This window comes from Haliotis asinina, chromosome 10 (genome assembly GCF_037392515.1).
Source record: "Haliotis asinina isolate JCU_RB_2024 chromosome 10, JCU_Hal_asi_v2, whole genome shotgun sequence".
Classification (NCBI taxonomy): Eukaryota; Metazoa; Mollusca; class Gastropoda; order Lepetellida; family Haliotidae; genus Haliotis; species Haliotis asinina.
In genome coordinates this window covers 460,502-481,504 of record NC_090289.1, presented here as the reverse complement: position 1 = coordinate 481,504, position 21,003 = coordinate 460,502, and the positions used below count along the sequence as shown (strand labels likewise).

Sequence of the window (21,003 nt, the reverse complement as noted above, 5' to 3'; positions counted from 1 at the left end):
ACGATCATCCATAAACACCTGATATCAGTACAGTATAATCATCCATATATACCTGATACCATTACTACATGATCAGTCATGAACGCTGACATCATTACTACTTGGTCATTCCTAAACACCTGATATCATGACTATATGATCATCCACAAACACCTGATATTATTAAAGCATGATCATCCATAAACATCTGATCCCGATTTCTCGGAACAAAGTTCCTGCTCAACTTTCAAAATGAGTTTGACAGTTTGAAACAGCTGAATTTTTAACTCGGCTGCATGCTTTTAGATAAAAATGCTCCAACAACTAAATTATTCTATTCACGAAACTAAAACTGTCTATTATGTTTGAGTTTAATATTGATTCTACTTCATTCTGGGAAATGAGTTCTCTCAAATTTGAGTACAATCTCTAACTTAAAGGTCACATGCAACGTAAAACACAACTTTGCAGATTCTGGTACCTTTCGGTATGTACTTACCGCAACAAATCATAAAAAATGCCAATTCAACCTATAAAGTTGAAAAAAACGCGATGAAAAAAAAGCCCGCGAAATCGGAGTTCAAACGTTTCACTAAATTCCCCCCAGCGCTGGGGGGAAAACTGGTTTCAACAGCTGTGCTGCGCTGCGTCCATAACGCATGCGCAGTGAATAGGTTCGCGGAGCTTGAAACAGTATGCATGCCCAGCGTCTGAGGTCGTGAGCAGTAGTCTAATCTTGGTTATGTACACAAACAACTAAATAATCTACTCGTTACGTAAAACAACTTGTTGATTGTGGTAAGCAGTCTCTGTCACAGAGAAAGCTCAGTGTCTGGTTTATTCACACCTGTATGTCTGCCTGCCTGTCTGCTAAAGACAACATGCAATACACAGCTTCAGTCATTAACCAATTTAATGAAGGTGCAATTTGAACTTAACACCTATCAGACTATACGACATAAAGAAAATAAGTTGATTTATGACTCGTGCACCCGAGTCCCATGTCTGCCACATTATGTAATTAGGCAAGTGTGATACACATGGCATTTTTTATGTCTGTGGGTTGCAAACAAACTACATTCATTTTTTTCGGATGACTGGATCTGACGGAAACTGGTTCAAACTCTTGTCAGTTTCAAGTCCTGCTTTGTACTTGAATGATAGATTCCAGCCATGCAGTAGTTTACCATCTCTACTGACATGATTTTTATTGGATCGAGCGCAAATTCAGAGAACATGCATTTTCCAAATCCAACATCTCTATATACATTCTTCATGGATAACAACTTCTTTTCGTGTATATGATTTTGTTTGACAACAGTATATGAATCCATATTGAAATGACGCATCAAGTACACAAAAAGAAGTTGTTATCCATAAAGAATCTTACTTTCTTGTGACTAGCTATACTTCTAAAATGCCCATCAAACAGATCTGTACACACAACATCTTTCTGTACACACAATGAACCCTCAGCATATCAGCAAATGAAACAGCCAATCGGAAGCCGTCGTTACACTTGAGTGCATATCCACCCGCTATGACTGGGTTCGGTCTCCCGAGGGCTTCGTCTCGGGGGAAGTAAGCCCAAGTACAAAATATTGCACTTTTGAATCGCTATAGTATGCTTATAATTGTGTATATTTGTTTTTTAAAAGCAGCAATGTATATTATGTGACATGAATAAGTGAAAAATGTGTTTTAATTATGTTTGATTTTTTGGTTGCATGTGACCTTTAAGTAGACTTACGACTTAACCAGACTAAAGTTTGCTTCGAGAAATCGGGGCCTGACCAGTTAAGGTGGAGTCACTGCACACTGAGATGTAATGTGATATCATAATTATGTGAACGGTTTTGTTACTTTTATTCAAATATATTTCTTTATGGGATACGTATAATTCCTTGTTGAAAGGCTAAGCTAACTGACATAATGCTCACTGTCCACCATGGACATGAAGGGGAACAGCAGACGGACATCTGCCAATCAGGAGGAGGTAACTGTGATGCATAGTTTACACTTTGCATACTGACTTGCTTTACGGACATTAACTTGCAATAACGTGTTCCAACAAGGGTGAACTGCATATTACTGTTTATTTGCTGTCAACATGGCCAGCGACGATATCATAGCATCAGCATCTAGATTGTACACCAGCCAGCCATTTCTGATACACATATCCACAGCTCCCAACTTCTTATAGAACTTGATTGCATTTGTGTTCCAATCATGAACTATCCACTGAATCCTCTTGCACCCCTTCTCCATGGCAACCTGCAGGACAAGGACATATTAGGACTTCAGGTCAATCACGTTCCTCCGACTATACCTGCTGTCGCGGATCAAGCAAATAACGACGGCGGATAAGACCAGAAATAAACTATCACTGAATTGTCCTTAAAGTTTGCCATTCTATGAAGTGTGCTGGCTTGTGAGGACCACGGGACTCCATAACATAATTAGACACACTAGGGTGGATGATTGGGTTGTTGGGTTGTTTGGGTTTTTTTTTTCATTTTATTATATATTTCACTGTCCGAGAACTATGCTGGTCTCTTGACAAATAGAACAAGGCGAATTTTCAGTAGTGTTACCTTTACACCAATTCTGATGCAGAGGCCATCTTAAGCCCAAACCATCTAAAGACTCACCTAGCCAAACACTGATGACATTTCAGAAAACTACTTAAGCACAAAACATAACCATGAATACATGAATGACATGTACTTTAGCCGGTGACCTTCCTGTGGTCATGGTCGTCCATAACTTGCTTATGATGACGACAAAGCAAAGGTCGATGACACGTAAGGTAATCTTGGACCCACGATCGTAGGAACATGGTCGAAAGGACCACATTCTGCATAACGGACCGTGAAGACATGCGACTGAGTGGAGAACACCTCATCACAAAACGACTGTGCAGGTAGGATAGGAGTATCACTGAATGCTCCAACGTCTGCCTAAATTACCGTAAACGTTTATTATTAGCTCACAGTATTTGTGAGATACATTATAGGTGCCGGCTCTTGGTGTGTGTGGTATTACTGTCACCTTGGTTACATAGGCCCACAGTGCGGAGCCCGTCCCTTTCGTCCTGTTGCTTTGACGAACATAGATGTCCTCTACCACCATCATGCGGCCAGCAGAGGTGCTGTATGCCCAGTAGTACAGCAGGTACCCGACCAGAGCTGGTCCACCTGAAACATGTCCATGTACAACCAGCAGTAAGTAATACATGAAATAACACGGAGAGTTCGTGCTTTTCATGGACGTACTAGTCAACATTAGAATTGTACATTATTAGATGTATTCATTCTGTTATTCTGTTTGGAGACCATGTATACGGCCTGTGGATACTGTTATCACCTGCTTCACATATACCACGTATACGCTGACTGTCTGTCACACCTTATAGTGACTTGCTGCTCCCGTATACTTCCATCACGGGATAATCCTAAACATCACATCACTAAACAGCATCGCTTCATTTACCATGTCAGTACTGCATCAACCCATGGGGATGCAGCGGTTTATCCCAGCTTTTCAAAAACCCATATTCACCTGGTGTCTGACTGAATTCTGGTGTAGTGCATTACAGGACAGTCAGACAGTGAACACTCACGGAAGACAGTGAACACTCACGGATACTTACTACTGAATAGAAATGAATACAAAATGTTTCGTCACAGGTTTCAGATACTATGGTCTACATGGTTGCACTTAACACAATGTACGTTTCCAGACATCATTAGTTTATTCAAGGTTTCATCTTCAATAGCCTGGTTGCGCCATTTCTGACATGGTAAGGTTGTAATATACCATGAAATATACCATGACGTCTTGCTTGTCAACATGAGAAGTCACGTTTTCCCGAACTGTGACGTTTTTATGGAGTTCCACAGGTCCTTTGGGAACATAGTCAGCGTACACGGCGCTTACAGCTGTAAACTGCTGTCGGTAGAGAAAAGCAGTGTTACCCTTTCTATCCTGGTATCATCGATGGTTTCAATAACTATTTTGCCCTTATGTTGTGCTTTCCTTAACTTCTTAGTGCAGTCTTCCAATGCATTATAATCTTCGTATATCGTACAAAACAGAGTCACAAAGTCGTCACAATATAGCAGTGAAAGCGTACATATTCAATATGAGCGTGTAATGGCACACACCAATCTGTATCACCACCGAAGTAGTTCTTGCAGATAGACAAGGCGTGGACCTGACGTTTTGTGACATGAGGTATTCTACCATTTACTGAACATGACGAGTAACATTCTACCATTCACTGATCATGGCGGGTGACAAGAGTTTGGGTGACTTATACAGGACTACCTGGTGGATTAGACGGTGTTGTGGCATGTGTTTGTTACCACAGCTACATAAACTCACTTTCTTCCTTTTTTTTCTCTTCCGCCACTGCACAGTCAAAGAATTTGTGTTCTCCGAAACCATCTCTCCTCAGAGCTGAAAATGTACCTTAAGACATAATTCCAAAGAACAATGTTCTAAATGAAAAAACTTTAAAGGTCATTATTACCCAGGTCAACATATTTTGACTGGCCCCTCTGTTATAACAATTGTTCTACACCTCTACCGGCTCACACATTCCGCTGGCAGGACTCAATCCATCCAACCCGCACCTCATCCCGGATACATCTTTTTGAGAAGGGCACTGTCCCCTCTTATTAAGCTTTGTTGTATGAAAAATGGTTGACAATATGACTGTCAGTAACTCACTGTGCTCATCAAGCTTCAGGGGGCCCCAGTTGTTGCAAAATTCTTGGAGTTCCTGTAAATATTCATAGTGAACACATATCTAGTATATAGCTTTAACTACCATATGAGGAAAAGTGCTTAACCCCTAGGTTAGTCTTGAAAGGAAGGGACATCTCAAATTACTTCCTTCCAGTTATGTTCAACAAAACTATAATAGTTACAGTTCACACTACAGTGGTAGGGGTCGGCTCAAAATCAAACTTGCATGAAAAGGGATGTCGAAAAACGTTCCTAAAGGATGGAATCTGTAGGAGGAAGGTAAAAACACGGAAAATAAGAATTCAGGGAAGAGCATTTCACCATGTATGTATGTAAACTAAATAACTAAGAGAACAAATAGTTTGAAGGAATAATGACATGGCACCTAAACGTATTATCTGCTCATAAGGAAATGTGACGTCATCAGCAGGTAGCAGGTGATATACGTGGATACTGAAGCCAACGTGGTGCTCCAGTAGATGAACTCGCAATCACTGGTGTAATTGTGGTAACGCTTAACTTGCCTTTATCTCAATGAATAAACAAATGGCGAGTTTTGGTACAACACAGGTGGATTCGTTAATATGCAAAGGTTCGTTTTTGTAACTATTTCTCGACAATTACCATGAAACGGAAGGGTTTGCAATGAGACCTGTTACCAGTAGGGACGTCCATACAATAACGAGTGATTTTCCTGTACGTCCTGTTAAAGCTTACCAGAGACGACAAAGAATGGGGTGGGCCAATCGCCTTGCCTCATGTTTACAGACGGCATCCTACATTAGCAGGAATGTCACTATATATTTGTTATAAGCGCGACTTGACAATGGTGGATATATTGCATAGATACACAAGAAGTTTTTAACGCCTCCAGTGTGTTTCTCTATATCTTATGTTCCGTTTGAGATGACCCTTGGCACCTTTAAGAGATTAGAACACGCCCTACAAAGAGCCCTAATGCCCTGAGCCCCATCGAGCACATGTGCGACAGTCTTGGTAGTCTACCTTAATTAGGTCCTCACAGTACAACATATACACCCATTTGAGGTAGTATTGCACGAGCCACTTGTGAGCAATTGCCGTGGGAACGTATCTATCCCCAGGCTCAATGGTGACCATGCACATGGCAAGCCAATTCTTTCGTGTAAGCACGATACGTTACAAAGCTTGATGTTTAGGTAGTATTGACGGCTGGCACAAATTTCATTTTGTGTCATGAGTCATGAAGTGTTATCATTGGACGTTTGGACGATTCCAATAACCAATTATTTGTTGTTTTGTTTTATTGTGTTGTGTTCAATCAATATTTTGAATTCATAAGGAGAGCGTATTGTTTATTCAGACAGAATAATCATTTGATTGAAATGTGACTTCCTCATATGCAAATATGTTTAAACATTGTCCAACGCATGTTTACTCCATTGACACAATACCATATGTCGAGTGTGTGTTGTCTTTTCCAAATGAAATAATAAACAAAGGAAAAATATACGAAGACGGGCGGTGATAAATACCTCCATTGACACAATACCATATGTCGAGTGTGTGTTGTCTTTTCCAAATGAAATAATAAACAAAGGAAAAATATACGAAGACGGGCGGTGGTAAATACCTGCATTTCTGTTGTGATTCGCATGTAATCAAGACTGTAACAAAACATTACATGGTTGTTGAAGTCAGTATGATTCAGAAAGGGGTTTCCAATTCTTGAACTGTTCCTATAACGTGTTTTACGTACTCTTGGCAAGAATTAGAAGTAAAAATATTCTTAGCAACTATAATGTGTAAGCCCGGGATTTTTTGTATAACGGTATCTAGGCCCCTGGCGGCATGAGGAGGGCGTGGAGACTGTCAACCAAACACGTGGAAGATACACCAGATACTTATGTCAAACACTTCAAGGGGCCTATGCATACAGTGAGATCCGGCATTATACCACCAGTCTCGAGCCAGGACAATACTTATTCAATGAATTGTTATTTCACAGAATCAACAGTTTTGACATTTCTCAAGTACACAGTATACAAATTAACATCTTGCCTACATTTTGTTGGTTTTCTGTTGTCAACTATTTAATCTTCTATCTGATGACAAGGCAATTATATGGTGCTGTGTGGTCCTGTGCATAGAGCTCAGGTCACAAATCAGTTGAAACTGAGCACACCAGGGCGCGGAGACTTTTTGGTGTTAAGCAGCTTGAGACCTGAGAGTCGCTGGGCCTTCGGTCCCGTCCCACAACGAAGCACATGTGATACATGTGGTCTCACATCAGACAAATGAATTTAATCAAAATTGCCTGTCTCTGCCCCGACGAAACTGGGTACCTAATGAGATAACTTCATGTGACTAATAGCCTAGCCTTTCAATGGCAGGCTTGGTTACCTGGGGTAATAATAGTAAGATTGTTAGCGCTATGAGCAGCCACGAGGTGAATGGAGTTTAGCAAACAATAAATGCAGTTATTGATAGTCTTATTACTGCCCATCTAGGTGTAGGAAAGTTCTGACACGTTTCTGTTTACATCGATGTTCTAAAACAGGAAATATTTATTCAATGCTCCACGTGTTTATTTAATAGGTGAATTATCACGTCCATTGATAATCTCTCGTTCAATGTTGGGTCCTAGTACGTTTTATCATTCGTTCGTATTCGAATTCTGTAAGAGAACACGATATAGTTTTATGGTGTCGGCAGCAGTTATAAGATCAGAATGAGTTGAGCTGTGTGCCCTTCTAAACAGACTTACATATCTATCCCAAAGAAAACCCTCAGTTCTTAGCAAAAGACATTTCTTAAGCCCGCAGTGATAACCTACATATAATATAACACTAGTAACTGGGAGCTATTTTCATTTGAACGAGGAACAATTACAGTTCGTTATGCAACTGCGGGACTCTCAGTCATTAGTGCCGTCAGACTTTCAGGTCTTACCTTTAACATTTGCAATATCTCGCCACAATCTTCCACTCGGGCATCTCTGATAATGTAGTCAGCCATTTAACCGATCACAATCTAACTGGGTCATGCCCCGACCAGGTCGAGAGCAGTGGAAGTCTGGCCTTGACAGGGAACAGACGAGGTGGAGAGGTGTATAGTCTTTCGTGTCTAATGTATGTCACTTCACTTCATGTGTTATCTTCATAGCCGGGTACTACCTGTCCTCTTGTCAGTGACAGAAGCTCCAGGATCCATGGCTGTATCCTCAAAGGGGGTTAAAGTGTCGTAAAATTATTGTCCTCCTGAGGATACGTAAGTCCCAAAACTTTCACAGTTTAATTTTTGCTTACCCGATTTTAAACGTAGCACATTTGCTCTTTTAAAACTGTGGCTAAACGTTCCTACAATCGCCAGCGGCTGAGGGGATGATGTAAATCCAACTAGGGTCCATGCAGGTAGCAAAGGTACCGTAAGTCCCCGTGGTCCTTAGTATGGTGATCTACCTTCAGTTGTTGGCGATCTATGGCGCGTATTTTATATTGTAGCGTCCTCTATAGTTAAACTGTTTCAGAATTAATTAATGGTTTTAAATATCTATCTCTGATAATCTAGCTGTTTTACTGTCCTTCGTTGACATTTTTCACCATTCACTATTATGTGTAATATTCATGCTTCTCTCGTCACGATATGGCTGAAATATTGCCAATGTGACGTTAAATATTAACCCACTCACTTACTCCAGGATCCATCATTTATGGAATATCCGGTCAATCGAAATAATTGTTCCCTTTACTGTGAAATAAAGTTCAAAATACACGAATTTAAAGCAGGGGAAAATGTCAGTGGGCCGGCATTCCTACTCAAAGTGGTAGCCTAGAGTGTCATCAGTAAATTGTCAAAGTTTTCAACTTCTAAGAACTGACGGATAAAATGAACAAACAAACAAATGCTACAAACAAAGATTTCATACATTCACTGGTGTAATAACGGCGTGTAATGAAACACCCTGGAGATCAGTTATGTAATGAAACACCCTGGAGATCAGTAATTTAATGAAACACCTTGGAGATCAGTAATGTAATGAAACACCCTGGAGATCAGTAATGTAATGAAACACCCTGGAGATCAGTAATGTAATGAAACACCCTGGAGATCAGTAATGTAATGAAACACCCTGGAGATCAGTAATTTAATGAAACACCCTGGAGATCAGTTATGTAATGAAACACCCTGGAGATCAGTAATGTAATAAAACACCCTGGAGATCAGTAATGGAATGAAACACCCTGGAGATCAGTAACTGCACGAAACACCCTGGAGATCAGTAATTTAATGAAACACCCTGGAGATCAGTAATGTAATGAAACACCCTGGAGATCAGTAATGTAATGAAACACCCTGGAGATCAGTAATGTAATGAAACACCCTGGAGATCAGTAATTTAATGAAACACCCTGGAGATCAGTTATGTAATGAAACACCCTGGAGATCAGTAATGTAATGAACCACCCTGGAGATCAGTAATTTAATTAAACACCTTGGAGATCAGTAATGGAATGAAACACCCTGGAGATCAGTAATTTAATTAAACACCTTTGAGATCAGTAATGGAATGAAACACCCTGGAGATCAGTAATGTAATGAAACACCCTGGAGATCAGTAATGTAATGAAACACCCTGGAGATCAGTAATGTAATGAAACACAATGGAGATCAGTAATTTAATGAAACACCTTGGAGATCAGTAACTGCACGAAACACCTTGGAGATCGGTAACTTAATGAAACACCTTGGAGATCTGCAGTTTAATGAAATTTTAGGGAATACGTGAAATCCGTGGGGGTCGCAGTGATTTCATGAAATCGCTGATTCGTTTAGGGATTGCGTGAAATCCATGGTTTCACCCAATCCCTGTAACATGTATACTAGTAGACTGAGCGGGGTTTCCATCTCAGACATGTATGAGCTGTACGGGGTTTCCAGTTCAGAGATACTGACATACATGTGTCGATGGGTACTTACCTCAAGCACGTTTGTGCATACCGATAATGTCATCGGTTGGTTGTACCAAATCGTCATCGGGCGTCTCCCGCTCTCATGTGTCACCACAAATATGGCCGTTTTGGTTAACCTGAAGTCCAACCCGATAAAGGATAATGTTCCCCTATATAAATATAATCATTCATGACATATGGGGCCCTACCTACCCATAATTGCCCCCAAGTCACCTGCACGTGTCCCAGGTAACTTATACGTGCCCCGAGTCACCCGCACGTGTCCCGGGTAACTTATACGTGCCCCAGGTAACTTATACGTGCCCCGAGTCACCTGCACGTGTCCCAGGTAACTTATACGTGCCCCGAGTCACCTGCACGTGTCCCAGGTAACTTATACGTGCCCCGAGTCACCCGCACGTGTCCCAGGTAACTTATACGTGCCCCGAGTCACCCGCACGTGTCCCAGGTAACTTATACGTGCCCCGAGTCACCCGCACGTGTCCCAGGTAACTTATACGTGCCCCGAGTCACCTGCACGTGTCCCAGGTAACTTATACGTGCCCCGAGTCACCCGCACGTGTCCCAGGTAACTTATACGTGCCCCGAGTCACCCGCACGTGTCCCAGGTAACTTATACGTGCCCCGAGTCACCTGCACGTGTCCCAGGTAACTTATACGTGCCCCGAGTCACCCGCACGTGTCCCAGGTAACTTATACGTGCCCCGAGTCACCCGCACGTGTCCCAGGTAACTTATACGTGCCCCGAGTCACCCGCACGTGTCCCAGGTAACTTATACGTGCCCCGAGTCACCCGCACGTGTCCCAGGTAACTTATACGTGCCCCGAGTCACCTGCACGTGTCCCAGGTAACTTATACGTGCCCCGAGTCACCCGCACGTGTCCCAGGTAACTTATACGTGCCCCGAGTCACCTGCACGTGTCCCAGGTAACTTATACGTGCCCCGAGTCACCCGCACGTGTCCCAGGTAACTTATACGTGCCCCGAGTCACCTGCACGTGTCCCAGGTAACTTATACGTGCCCCGAGTCACCTGCACGTGTCCCAGGTAACTTATACGTGCCCCGAGTCACCTGCACGTGTCCCAGGTAACTTATACGTGCCCCGAGTCACCCGCACGTGTCCCAGGTAACTTATACGTGCCCCGAGTCACCTGCACGTGTCCCAGGTAACTTATACGTGCCCCGAGTCACCCGCACGTGTCCCAGGTAACTTATACGTGCCCCGAGTCACCTGCACGTGTCCCAGGTAACTTATACGTGCCCCGAGTCACCCGCACGTGTCCCAGGTAACTTATACGTGCCCCGAGTCACCCGCACGTGTCCCAGGTAACTTATACGTGCCCCGAGTCACCTGCACGTGTCCCAGGTAACTTATACGTGCCCCGAGTCACCCGCACGTGTCCCAGGTAACTTATACGTGCCCCGAGTCACCTGCACGTGTCCCAGGTAACTTATACGTGCCCCGAGTCACCCGCACGTGTCCCAGGTAACTTATACGTGCCCCGAGTCACCTGCACGTGTCCCAGGTAACTTATACGTGCCCCGAGTCACCTGCACGTGTCCCAGGTAACTTATACGTGCCCCGAGTCACCTGCACGTGTCCCAGGTAACTTATACGTGCCCCGAGTCACCCGCACGTGTCCCAGGTAACTTATACGTGCCCCGAGTCACCTGCACGTGTCCCAGGTAACTTATACGTGCCCCGAGTCACCCGCACGTGTCCCAGGTAACTTATACGTGCCCCGAGTCACCTGCACGTGTCCCAGGTAACTTATACGTGCCCCGAGTCACCCGCACGTGTCCCAGGTAACTTATACGTGCCCCGAGTCACCTGCACGTGTCCCAGGTAACTTATACGTGCCCCGAGTCACCCGCACGTGTCCCAGGTAACTTATACGTGCCCCGAGTCACCTGCACGTGTCCCAGGTAACTTATACGTGCCCCGAGTCACCCGCACGTGTCCCAGGTAACTTATACGTGCCCCGAGTCACCTTCACGTGTGCCTCATGTAACTTCTCAGTTCTCAGTAACCTATGTACGTGCTTCCAGTAAACTACACCTGCCCTAGTTACCTACACCTGCCCCTAGTTACCTATACGTGTTCCTAGTAATCTGTATGTGTTCCACATAGCCTATACGTGTCGCTAGCAACGTATGTGTCCCAACTAACCCATTAATCTACAAGCCCAAAGTGACCTATAGACATCGATGATAACAACACGTGTACTCTGTGACCTAAATGTAAAACTAAAAGGTAAACATTTTTTGTTATCATTTATTGTTTCCCAGCACTCATGAAATTTTGCAGTATATCCATTCAACATTAGTCTGAGTCGTCACCAATAAATATCGGAGAAAGGTTAGAAATTTCGTGATTTATTTCCTCTGGTGTGTGTGAATACAGCAGTGTGTGCCTATAGGTTATTTCTTACTTTTTTTGTGGATAGATGTTGAGGTAATGATACATGTATACACCATGTATATGTCTGGACTGTATATATACATTCGTCACACACACATGCATCGTTCGTCATATGCTGCAGTACGTCTTAAACCCCACACGGGGCACATATATAGTCTGGTTCATAATTATTGAGAATTTTTCTTCTTACTTTGAGCTATCCTCACACCTCAACTGATTCACTGATACTTAAAACTAAGTAATGGTATAAGGGAGGTAACTCATCTTGGCCTACTAAGTATAGTACAATTAGAGTTACCTCCCCTGAATTTGTAGCAGACGTCATTTTCCTCAGCACTGTCAACAATGTCTGCTGAAGATAAAAGAAGGTTGATTTTTGAGTTGTGTAATCAAGGAATTGATTATGTAAATACATTGGCAGAGAGAACAGGAACTCCTCTTTCTACTGTGTATAGGATTAGGAAGAATTTTAAAGAGGGAAAGGATTTTGGGCACCAGAAAGGAGCAGGGAGACCCAGAAAATTGGACTTCTCAGATCGCGTCCGGCTGGGAATTTTAGCGTCTAAAAAGCAAAGGGCAAGCATCTCCAACATCAGGTATGAAATGATAGAAAGGGGATCAACAGTTGTATCAAAATCTACAGTTAGAAGAAATTTGATTGATCTTGGATGGGAGAAAAAGACTGGAATTCCTTCTCCTCTCATGAAACAAGAACATAAAGACAGGCGTGTTGAGTGGTGTTTGGCACATGAAAACTTTGACTGGGAAAATGTGATTTTTACTGATGAAAGCTCAATATGGGTATATCCCAATAATGTGAAAATATGGACAAAGTCTGCGTCAGCACCGTTGTATCGACGACCTAAATACAGCCCAAAGTTTCATGTATGGGGAGGGATATCCTTATTAGGAACGACCCCGCTGTGTGTGTTTGAGGGAAATCTGACAAGTCAACGCTACACTAACATATTAGATAATTTTCTCCTTCCAAGTGCACGTGTTTTATGGAAATGACTGGATTTTGCAGCAAGATAATGATCCTAAACACACCGCAAAACATGCCAAGCAGTGGTTTCAGGAGAAAAATGTGACTGCATTACCATTTCCTGCATATAGTCCTGACTTAAATCCCATTGAGAACATTTGGGGGATGATGAAGGAATGTGTGAATCAAAAGGGGTTGACAAACATTGAAGATATGAAGAGAGAAGTGGTCTGATACTGGGACAGCATAACTCACGAGACACTAACCTCTCTGATAGGAAGTATGCCTACCCGTCTTAGACTGTGCCGTGAAGCTCAAGGAGACTTGATAAAATATTAAATTGTTACCTACACAACATGAAAAGGTCAGTTCACTTTCACAATACATTCAATTTTATCTGATTTGTTCTCGTTTAATAATATGAAATGCTTTAGCTATTCTCAATAATTTTGAACCATACTGTGTAAGGGGCGCCCAAAATAACGCATTAGCAGTTAGATCTAACTGATCTAGGAATGCCAGACTCGAAGTTTGGACGAGTTTTAAATGCACAATGTCACTGAGAATCTTGTCCAATGTAACATTCGCTATATTGGAGATACCTGTTTTAGTTGAGACACACCTGGGATTCGAACCTAATCCTTCAACATCAGTAAATAATAGCCAGCACACAAAGGAAACGTTTTGGAAGAGTTGTCTTTCTTTGATGCCACCTACAACAGAGAAAAGATAAAAATGTTTCATTTCATAGTAACACTCTCTTGCTCTGTTATGAAACATGTTCAATTAATTGGACTCATTTCTATTTATCTCACCATAAACAAACATATTCATGTCATTTTTAAATGTTGTTGTTTTATTCATATATTTATTTGCCTTAAGCGGACACGTTGGTAAAACAAATCGGAAAAATGTTGGCAAGTTATTGGTCGTACTGGTAGAGTTTGTTACTTCCCTTGCAACTGTTTTATAACTTTCAAGAAATGTTTTCACACCTATGTCAAGGTCTGGGCTAGAGTTTACTGGTGCGATTTTGGTGCGAGTATATCCGTCCGAAAAAAAATCGGAAAAAGTGCGCCCGGTAAAGTGCACTACTGAGTCGACTCCCAAGGTCTGGCTCAGTATTTTACTTCTTTCATATTGGGAGTGTATTCTCACATTGTTCATGCAGTATACTAGGCTGGTTTACTGTGGCGGTAAATGGTTAACTTACAGTGTGCCTCATCGGTCTTTTAGCAGGGGTAGAGGATATGGGGATTTCAGGTTTGACCTCAACGCACAAACCTTTTGGGTAAGAGTTCCACCTGTAACCCCCCACCCATCAAAAGCCAAAATTACAAACTGACATGCATACCTCCCCATAAATATGCATTACATGAAGTGGACATATTTCAGTGTTGGAATATTACACCATGGAAGGTGGAAATATACTATGAAAAAGAGAGGGGTAGGGGCAGAACTCTTTCCACATTTTGGTCCCGAGGACCACTAATAATTAGTTTTAAAGGTCCATGACTGCAAAACGACAGGGTTAGGGTTAGGGTTAGCAAGTGTAGCAAGTGTAAATTAACAATGTAGTGTGTAGAGAAGGGTTAGGGTTAACCCTTCAGACTAACCCTAACCCTAACCCTTTTGATAAGTTCATAAGAGCCTGTAATGAGTCATTGATAGTGTTGATTGATGCCCTGAAAGAAACATACAAACAAAGTCTAAGTCAGGAATGCAGCCAGCTTCAATGCCTGACTTTCAGCTGATTATGTTAAGTCATGTTTTTGCATTTTTCAATTACGAAAGAATTCCTGTTAAGTATGTGTTTCTCTGGCTTGTTTCAGAAAGAAAATACTACTTGCAAGTATGATTGTTGAAATGACACCTAGGTCACAAGAGTAACAAAATTATTAGATGTACAGGAACTGTGAGTGTAATCTCACAGGATGGCATCTAGTGTGTCAAACAAGTACTCCTACTCTGATACGTTTGAAGGAACATCAATTGTGTCTGACACATTTTCACCAGAGACAGTTCCTGTCATCCCATTTGATGAGGACAAAAATATTGGAACAAGCCAGTACTCCAGTGCTAGTCTCAGTAAAGACAGCACACAGACATTACCTACCAAGGAGAAAACAATCACAACTACTCCAAGCCAGTACTCCACCCCAGGCTATCAGACATCCCACAGTTGTACTCTCACTAGTCACAAGAAGCAAACTATCAGGGAGTATTCTATTGGAAGTCTTAGCTGTGACTGCTGTGTCTCTACCAGTGATGTGTCAGATACTCTTACATACCAGGATGACTTCACTGATGACTTCACTGACGTGGAAGGAGGAACAGATGTTGAGAATGCTTTCTCATACTCAGATACATTTGAAGACTCCATGTTTCCAACCATGAGGTCATCTGTACAGGAAGAACGAGACTCCTGCCTAGAGACTGTCACAACCGAAGACACTCATAGCCTGGAAAGGAAATACCTGGAGGAGTATGTACAACACCTGTAGTGTGCATAGTTAAACTATTCTCAAATAGATATGTATAGACACAGTGCGACTGACACAAAGACATGTATAGACAAAGAGCAACTGACACAAACATATGTAAACACACAGAGTGACTGACACAAAGATGTGCATAGACAAGAGTGACTGCCACAAACATGTACAGTCATGCCCCGTTTATCCGAACACTTGTGTTTTTATTGTAATTGTCCGGATAAGTGAATTTTCGGATATCTGAATCACAGGTCATAGGAACAAAGAAACGAACACTGTAGGCATCAGACATAATCTTTATTGATTAAACATAAACAAATATCAGTGCATACATAAAATATCTCATACCGGTTCATCCAGTTACGCTCGCTTGAAGAAATCAGTCATAGCTTTTGGCACTGGCTGTGTAGAAAGGCGTGAGGACTTTCACCGGTCAGTTTGTCACTGTCAACATTCACAAGATCATCAGCAGTAACAGTCACAGTTGCAACTTGTGCATAGGATCGTAATACATCGTGAAGTTCCGACAAGGCCATGTCTTCTTGTGGGTCCTCATTTGATTGGATAATATCCACATAACGAAATCAGTTACCAAATTGTCCTTTCGCTGACAGCTATCCAGTCTTGCTTGATCATCCGGATTAATTAATTAATAGTGACCCAGAAATTGACATGCCTCAAAATTAAGTCATTGTCACCTGGCTACTCAGGGTTAGTTAATCTTCTCACGCTTCAAAGACTGCCGACTTCTTTCATGTTGCGCCACGCGAGGACCTCAGTAATCACGTGTGTAAACATACAGGTGCTTATCCATCTGGATATACGAGACCAAAAATGCACCTAATTTAGTGTTTTGTATGTGATAATGACCATACGTTTACGTAAACCAGATTTCTGGATAGGCGAGTAATTTTACAACGTTGAGAATTCGTTTTAACGAATTTTCGTCCAGAAGGCGAGTTATCCGGATATCTGAGGTTCAGATAAACAGGGCACAACTGTATAGACAACGAGTGACTGACACAAAGATATGTACAAAGAGCGACTGACACAAAGATACTGTAAACAGCCAAATTTATGCAACCGTTTAATTTTTGCGAACTTCGCATCAGACTTCATGACGCGAGAATAAAAACATGGAATAGTATAGATATATCAGTCACTCTGTTCAAATAAGTCAGCAACATAAAAACAATACAGGTGTCATTGCTCAGTCGCGTGTCACCGCTGGGCTAATCTGGATTAACACGGCTCAATCACGCTTTGTTTTAATTGCCCTAAAACCCAAATTTATAACCTTTATTTTTCCTTATCCTGACTCATGCTTAATTGCGTATCTCCTCCTCCCTGCGAAGGTAGTGGAACACCTGGAATCCCTTGAAGTTCCCTTGTAACAGAAACGAACCTAAAATGGTGTCCAAGACCGGACCTCATCTGAACTGCTGATTCAAAAGACGCTGTTTCTACTTGCCTTGGCTACAGCGGCACGAATGTCAGAAATTCATGCTCTAGACATCAATCGCATAAGATTTGATTCACGTCATTGAGATGGTACATCTTGATATTTTTTGCGAAGAATCAACTGCCAGGTCAACTGGATAGACATTTCCACATACCGGCATTATCCTCAGTCCTAAAGCCTCCTGATACTTAAGACCTATCATTATGCCCAGTCAGTGCGCTGAAGATATATCTCACACGTCCAGAAGACAATGTTTCAAGCACCTATTTATTCCTATATCTACTTAGATGCCTACGGAAGTATCTGGAACCTCCGCGAGCCTCCAACCCACATGAAATCAGAGCCTTGGCCTCTACACTACACATCACTGGCATTCATCAGTTTGTTCCTCTTGTTGTTGCACAGCAAGTAACAGTTCCTCAAAGGCGCTGAGTTTACTCACCCATTTATCAGGTGACTTGTGGAGACCAAGACGCTCTGTGGAGTATAATGGTTGAGAGTCCATGTGCACGTCTCGAACAGACTAGCATGAGTGATTATGACAGTGTACTCGTAATGAAGATACTTGTACATGAAGAAGGTTCGCAACTATTCTTGATTATAATATCTTGACATTCAGTTGCATTAGATAGTTAATCTAGATATCATCACGTTCCAGTCAACAAAGTCTTCTTCAGAAGACAAGTCTGACTGGATGTAATCCCCCCGGGAAATTACAGATGAATATTGGGAGAACAGGAACAAATTATCGCTGCTACAGGTTCCCATTAAGGAGGTAATATCGGATGTATTTGACAGCCAGCAGAATCCAGCGCAACCTGACCCATCGCCGTTTCTGTCAAATTCTGTAAGGAATCAAGCATGAGTCAGGTTAAGGAAAAATATGTAATTTTCTTAATAAAATTGATATTTTATACATATCCTGACTCATGACGTAAGCCCTCCTAGCCGCCCCTCTCAGGCACACTGAATTCTAGTATTCTCGTGTTTGGCGATTTTGTTAGGAGAGAGAGCATGGCTGGTCATGTGATCCTTTTGGCGGGAAAGGGAGGCTTCTGGTAGGTGAGTGTGTTTACATCTGCTTCTTTTAAAAGTTAACTTCAAGGGATTCCAGGTGTTCCACTATCTTTGCAGGGAGGAGGAGATACGCAATTAAGCATGAGTCAGGATAAGTATATAATATCAATTTTATTCAGAAAATTTCATGTTTTTAGGTAACTGTGCAAATCTCTTTATTTTATAACAACTCAGTGGTAATGCTCCTGCATGTCAGTGAAAACAATTTTCGGCCTCTTGCTTGAAAAAACATAGTCATGTAAAGTATCCATTAGGCCTCCATCTCAGGTATTTATACTGTTTTATATTTGTCTGTATTTTAATTATTTATTTTCATCAGTATCTATTGACATTACCACAATTTGAAACCTGGAAGTGGAGCACCATAGTTATTATTATTATTATTATAAGTGTTCTTGTATAGCGCACAAATCAAACTGCAAGGCAATTTCTCTAGGCGCTAGGTATTTTTTCCTCGATCACTGGATGTCAATCTCAACAGCACGTTGTATTTCAATCTCAACTCCCTGGGGAGTATACAACTCTTGCTGCCACTAGGCACACTGAGTTTATTGTGGCTCTCTCATCCTAACGAGGTACCCATTTGACAGCTAGGTGGACTGGAACATATAGTCACAGCACTTTGTCCAAGTTTACTGCACGTTGCTGTACCCGCAACTAGGTGTATGCACGTGTTCATGTGGCCACCATCTGGTCATATACCAACGGATTCGTGGGTTCTTTTAAGTGCACAGGATTGTGTACTGTACACTAGGGGTTGTGACAACACTGAAAGAGTCTGCACACAAAGTTGACTCCAAGGTTTTTACACCCGGTCACGGGTGGGCTCGATCCTGAAACCTCAACCTCGCTGGATCACTAGCCTGGCACCTTAGCCAGCTTGCCCACCATGCCCCAGTTAAGGTCTTATAAACTGTAGTAAAATGACCTTGTTATCAGTTTCTTTGCTAACATCTGAGATAATTTCCGATATACGCCAGCTAGCTCCTCACAAAAAATGGCTGGCACGAAAAGGTTTAGTTAACATCACTGGCGAAAAGTTAAAGGCATGGAAATGAGCTAGTTTACAGTAGACATAGAGTGACTGACACAAAGATACGTATAGACATAGAGCAAGTGACACAAATATATGAACAGACATAGGGTGACTGACACAAAGATATGAATAGACATAGAGCAACTGACACAAAGATATTACTAGACATAGGGTAACTGACACAAAGATATGTATAGACATAGGGTGACTGACACAAAGATATTACTAGACATAGAGCAACTGACACAAAGATATGTATAGACATAGGATGACTGACACAAAGATATGAATAGACATATGGCGACTGACACAAAGATATGAATATACATAGGGTGACTGACACAAAGATATGAATAGACATAGGGTGACTGACACAAAGATATGAATAGACATATGGCGACTGACACAAAGATATGTATAGACATAGGATGACTGACACAAAGATATGAATATACATAGGGTGACTGACACAAAGATATCAAAAAGACGTAATGTGACGGACACAAAGATATGAATAGTCATATGGCGACTGACACAAAGATACGTATAGACATAGAGCAAGTGACACAAAGATATGAATAGACATGGGCTGACTGGCACAAATATGTGAATAGACATAGAGCAACTGACACAAAGATATGTATAGACATAGGGTGATTGACACAAAGATATGTATTGACATAAAGCGACTGTCAAAAAATAGTGATGTTCTGTTGTGCTTTAGTACTCAGATGTATGTATACACATGCTTTCTTTTCACTTGTGCAACATTATTGTAATTTGTTGATGAGATGATAAAGATGCAGAACTACTGCTTCCCCTGATGCTGAAGTGTAGAAACTGTGTACATATTGCACTTGCAGCTCATTTGAGAGTCCGAGTCTTACAGTAACAAGTCGTGATGGCCACACACTTGACTTCACAGAGAGCCACATCTTTGGTCCAGCCACAGAGGAGATCCGGGAACTGTCTGTATGTCACTTCTTTTCTGCTGAAGGTTAATTATGAGCATAGCTCCCAGAGATGTCACCTGCATGTCAATTTTATGTTGTACTGCTTTAGATACACCTCATAGGATTGTGCACAAGACCCCTGATTTTCCATCACTTCTGTTCTTCAGGCAGAAGACTTAGCTAAGGCTGAGGCTTTTGAAGCAAGTGAAAACTTCATCAGCACATTGCTGGGTCGTTTGAAGGTATCCAAGATGGTTTCTTCCAACAGTAGGCCTCAGTATGGTGAGTGCTCAGTGTACATAAACAAGGCAAACACTGATAGTTTTAGAGGTGTCTTGACTGGTCCACTGCAGACGTCAGTCCTATGTGCAAGATTTCACTCTATAAAATATAAAAATGAAAAAGTTCAAATTCAAAAGAACAAGAATGAAAGGTTCTGCTTACAAAAGGCCAAGGTTTGTCAGTACAGTTAACTACATTTATATTGAAGATGCCTCTAGCAAATGGATGGATGTGATACAGTCTGATTGTGAAGTCAGTCATTTCATGAAATGACTAAAAATTCAGTCATTTAGTGGAATGACAAAGAAGGTCAGCCATTTTGTTTCATTTTGTGTAACAACAATCAATACTTCAGTTATTGCATGAAATTTTACTTAATAACTTAATCTAGTTGATCACAATTTAACATAAATATTGTCACTATGAGATAAAACGATTGTGTCAGAGACTGTTGCACTTCAGTTTGGCTTTGAAGCATTTACAGTAAATTACACCTGTTTGTTTGACACTTGCTGTGTCCAGAACAGCCACACCTCACCAACCCCTATCCACCACATACATGAAATGAAATTCCATGAAATGACTGAAGTATATTGATTGTTGTTA

General features: G+C 41.7%; 2 protein-coding genes across 8 annotated transcripts in view; one reads left to right on the top strand and one right to left on the bottom strand.

The window, feature by feature from the left end:
- Window positions 1-1,808: 1,808 nt before the first annotated feature.
- LOC137298498 (thialysine N-epsilon-acetyltransferase-like) lies at window positions 1,809-7,812 on the bottom strand. Its single transcript, XM_067830787.1, has 5 exons — window positions 7,663-7,812; window positions 4,714-4,765; window positions 4,366-4,440; window positions 3,031-3,176; window positions 1,809-2,253 (listed from the first exon to the last, which is right to left on the bottom strand). Exons 1-5 carry the CDS (start codon window positions 7,726-7,728, stop codon window positions 2,068-2,070), a joined length of 525 nt encoding a protein of 174 aa, XP_067686888.1. The 5' UTR covers window positions 7,729-7,812; the 3' UTR covers window positions 1,809-2,067.
- A 6,147-nt stretch (window positions 7,813-13,959) lies between these two features.
- The window catches only part of LOC137298072 (uncharacterized), a 41,368-nt gene continuing 34,324 nt past the window's right edge, over window positions 13,960-21,003 (top strand). Inside the window, exons 1-4 of one of the 7 annotated variants that reach the window (XM_067830128.1) lie at window positions 13,960-14,029; window positions 14,925-15,577; window positions 20,026-20,134; window positions 20,283-20,397. In XM_067830128.1, coding sequence (XP_067686229.1) covers window positions 15,027-15,577; window positions 20,026-20,134; window positions 20,283-20,397 — 775 coding nt within the window. In that variant the 5' untranslated portion in view covers window positions 13,960-14,029; window positions 14,925-15,026. Of the gene's footprint in view, window positions 14,384-14,924; window positions 15,578-20,025; window positions 20,135-20,282; window positions 20,398-21,003 lie in introns of all 7 variants that reach the window. The other 6 variants (XM_067830131.1, XM_067830129.1, XR_010957715.1 and 3 more) reach the window with 6 other exon arrangements.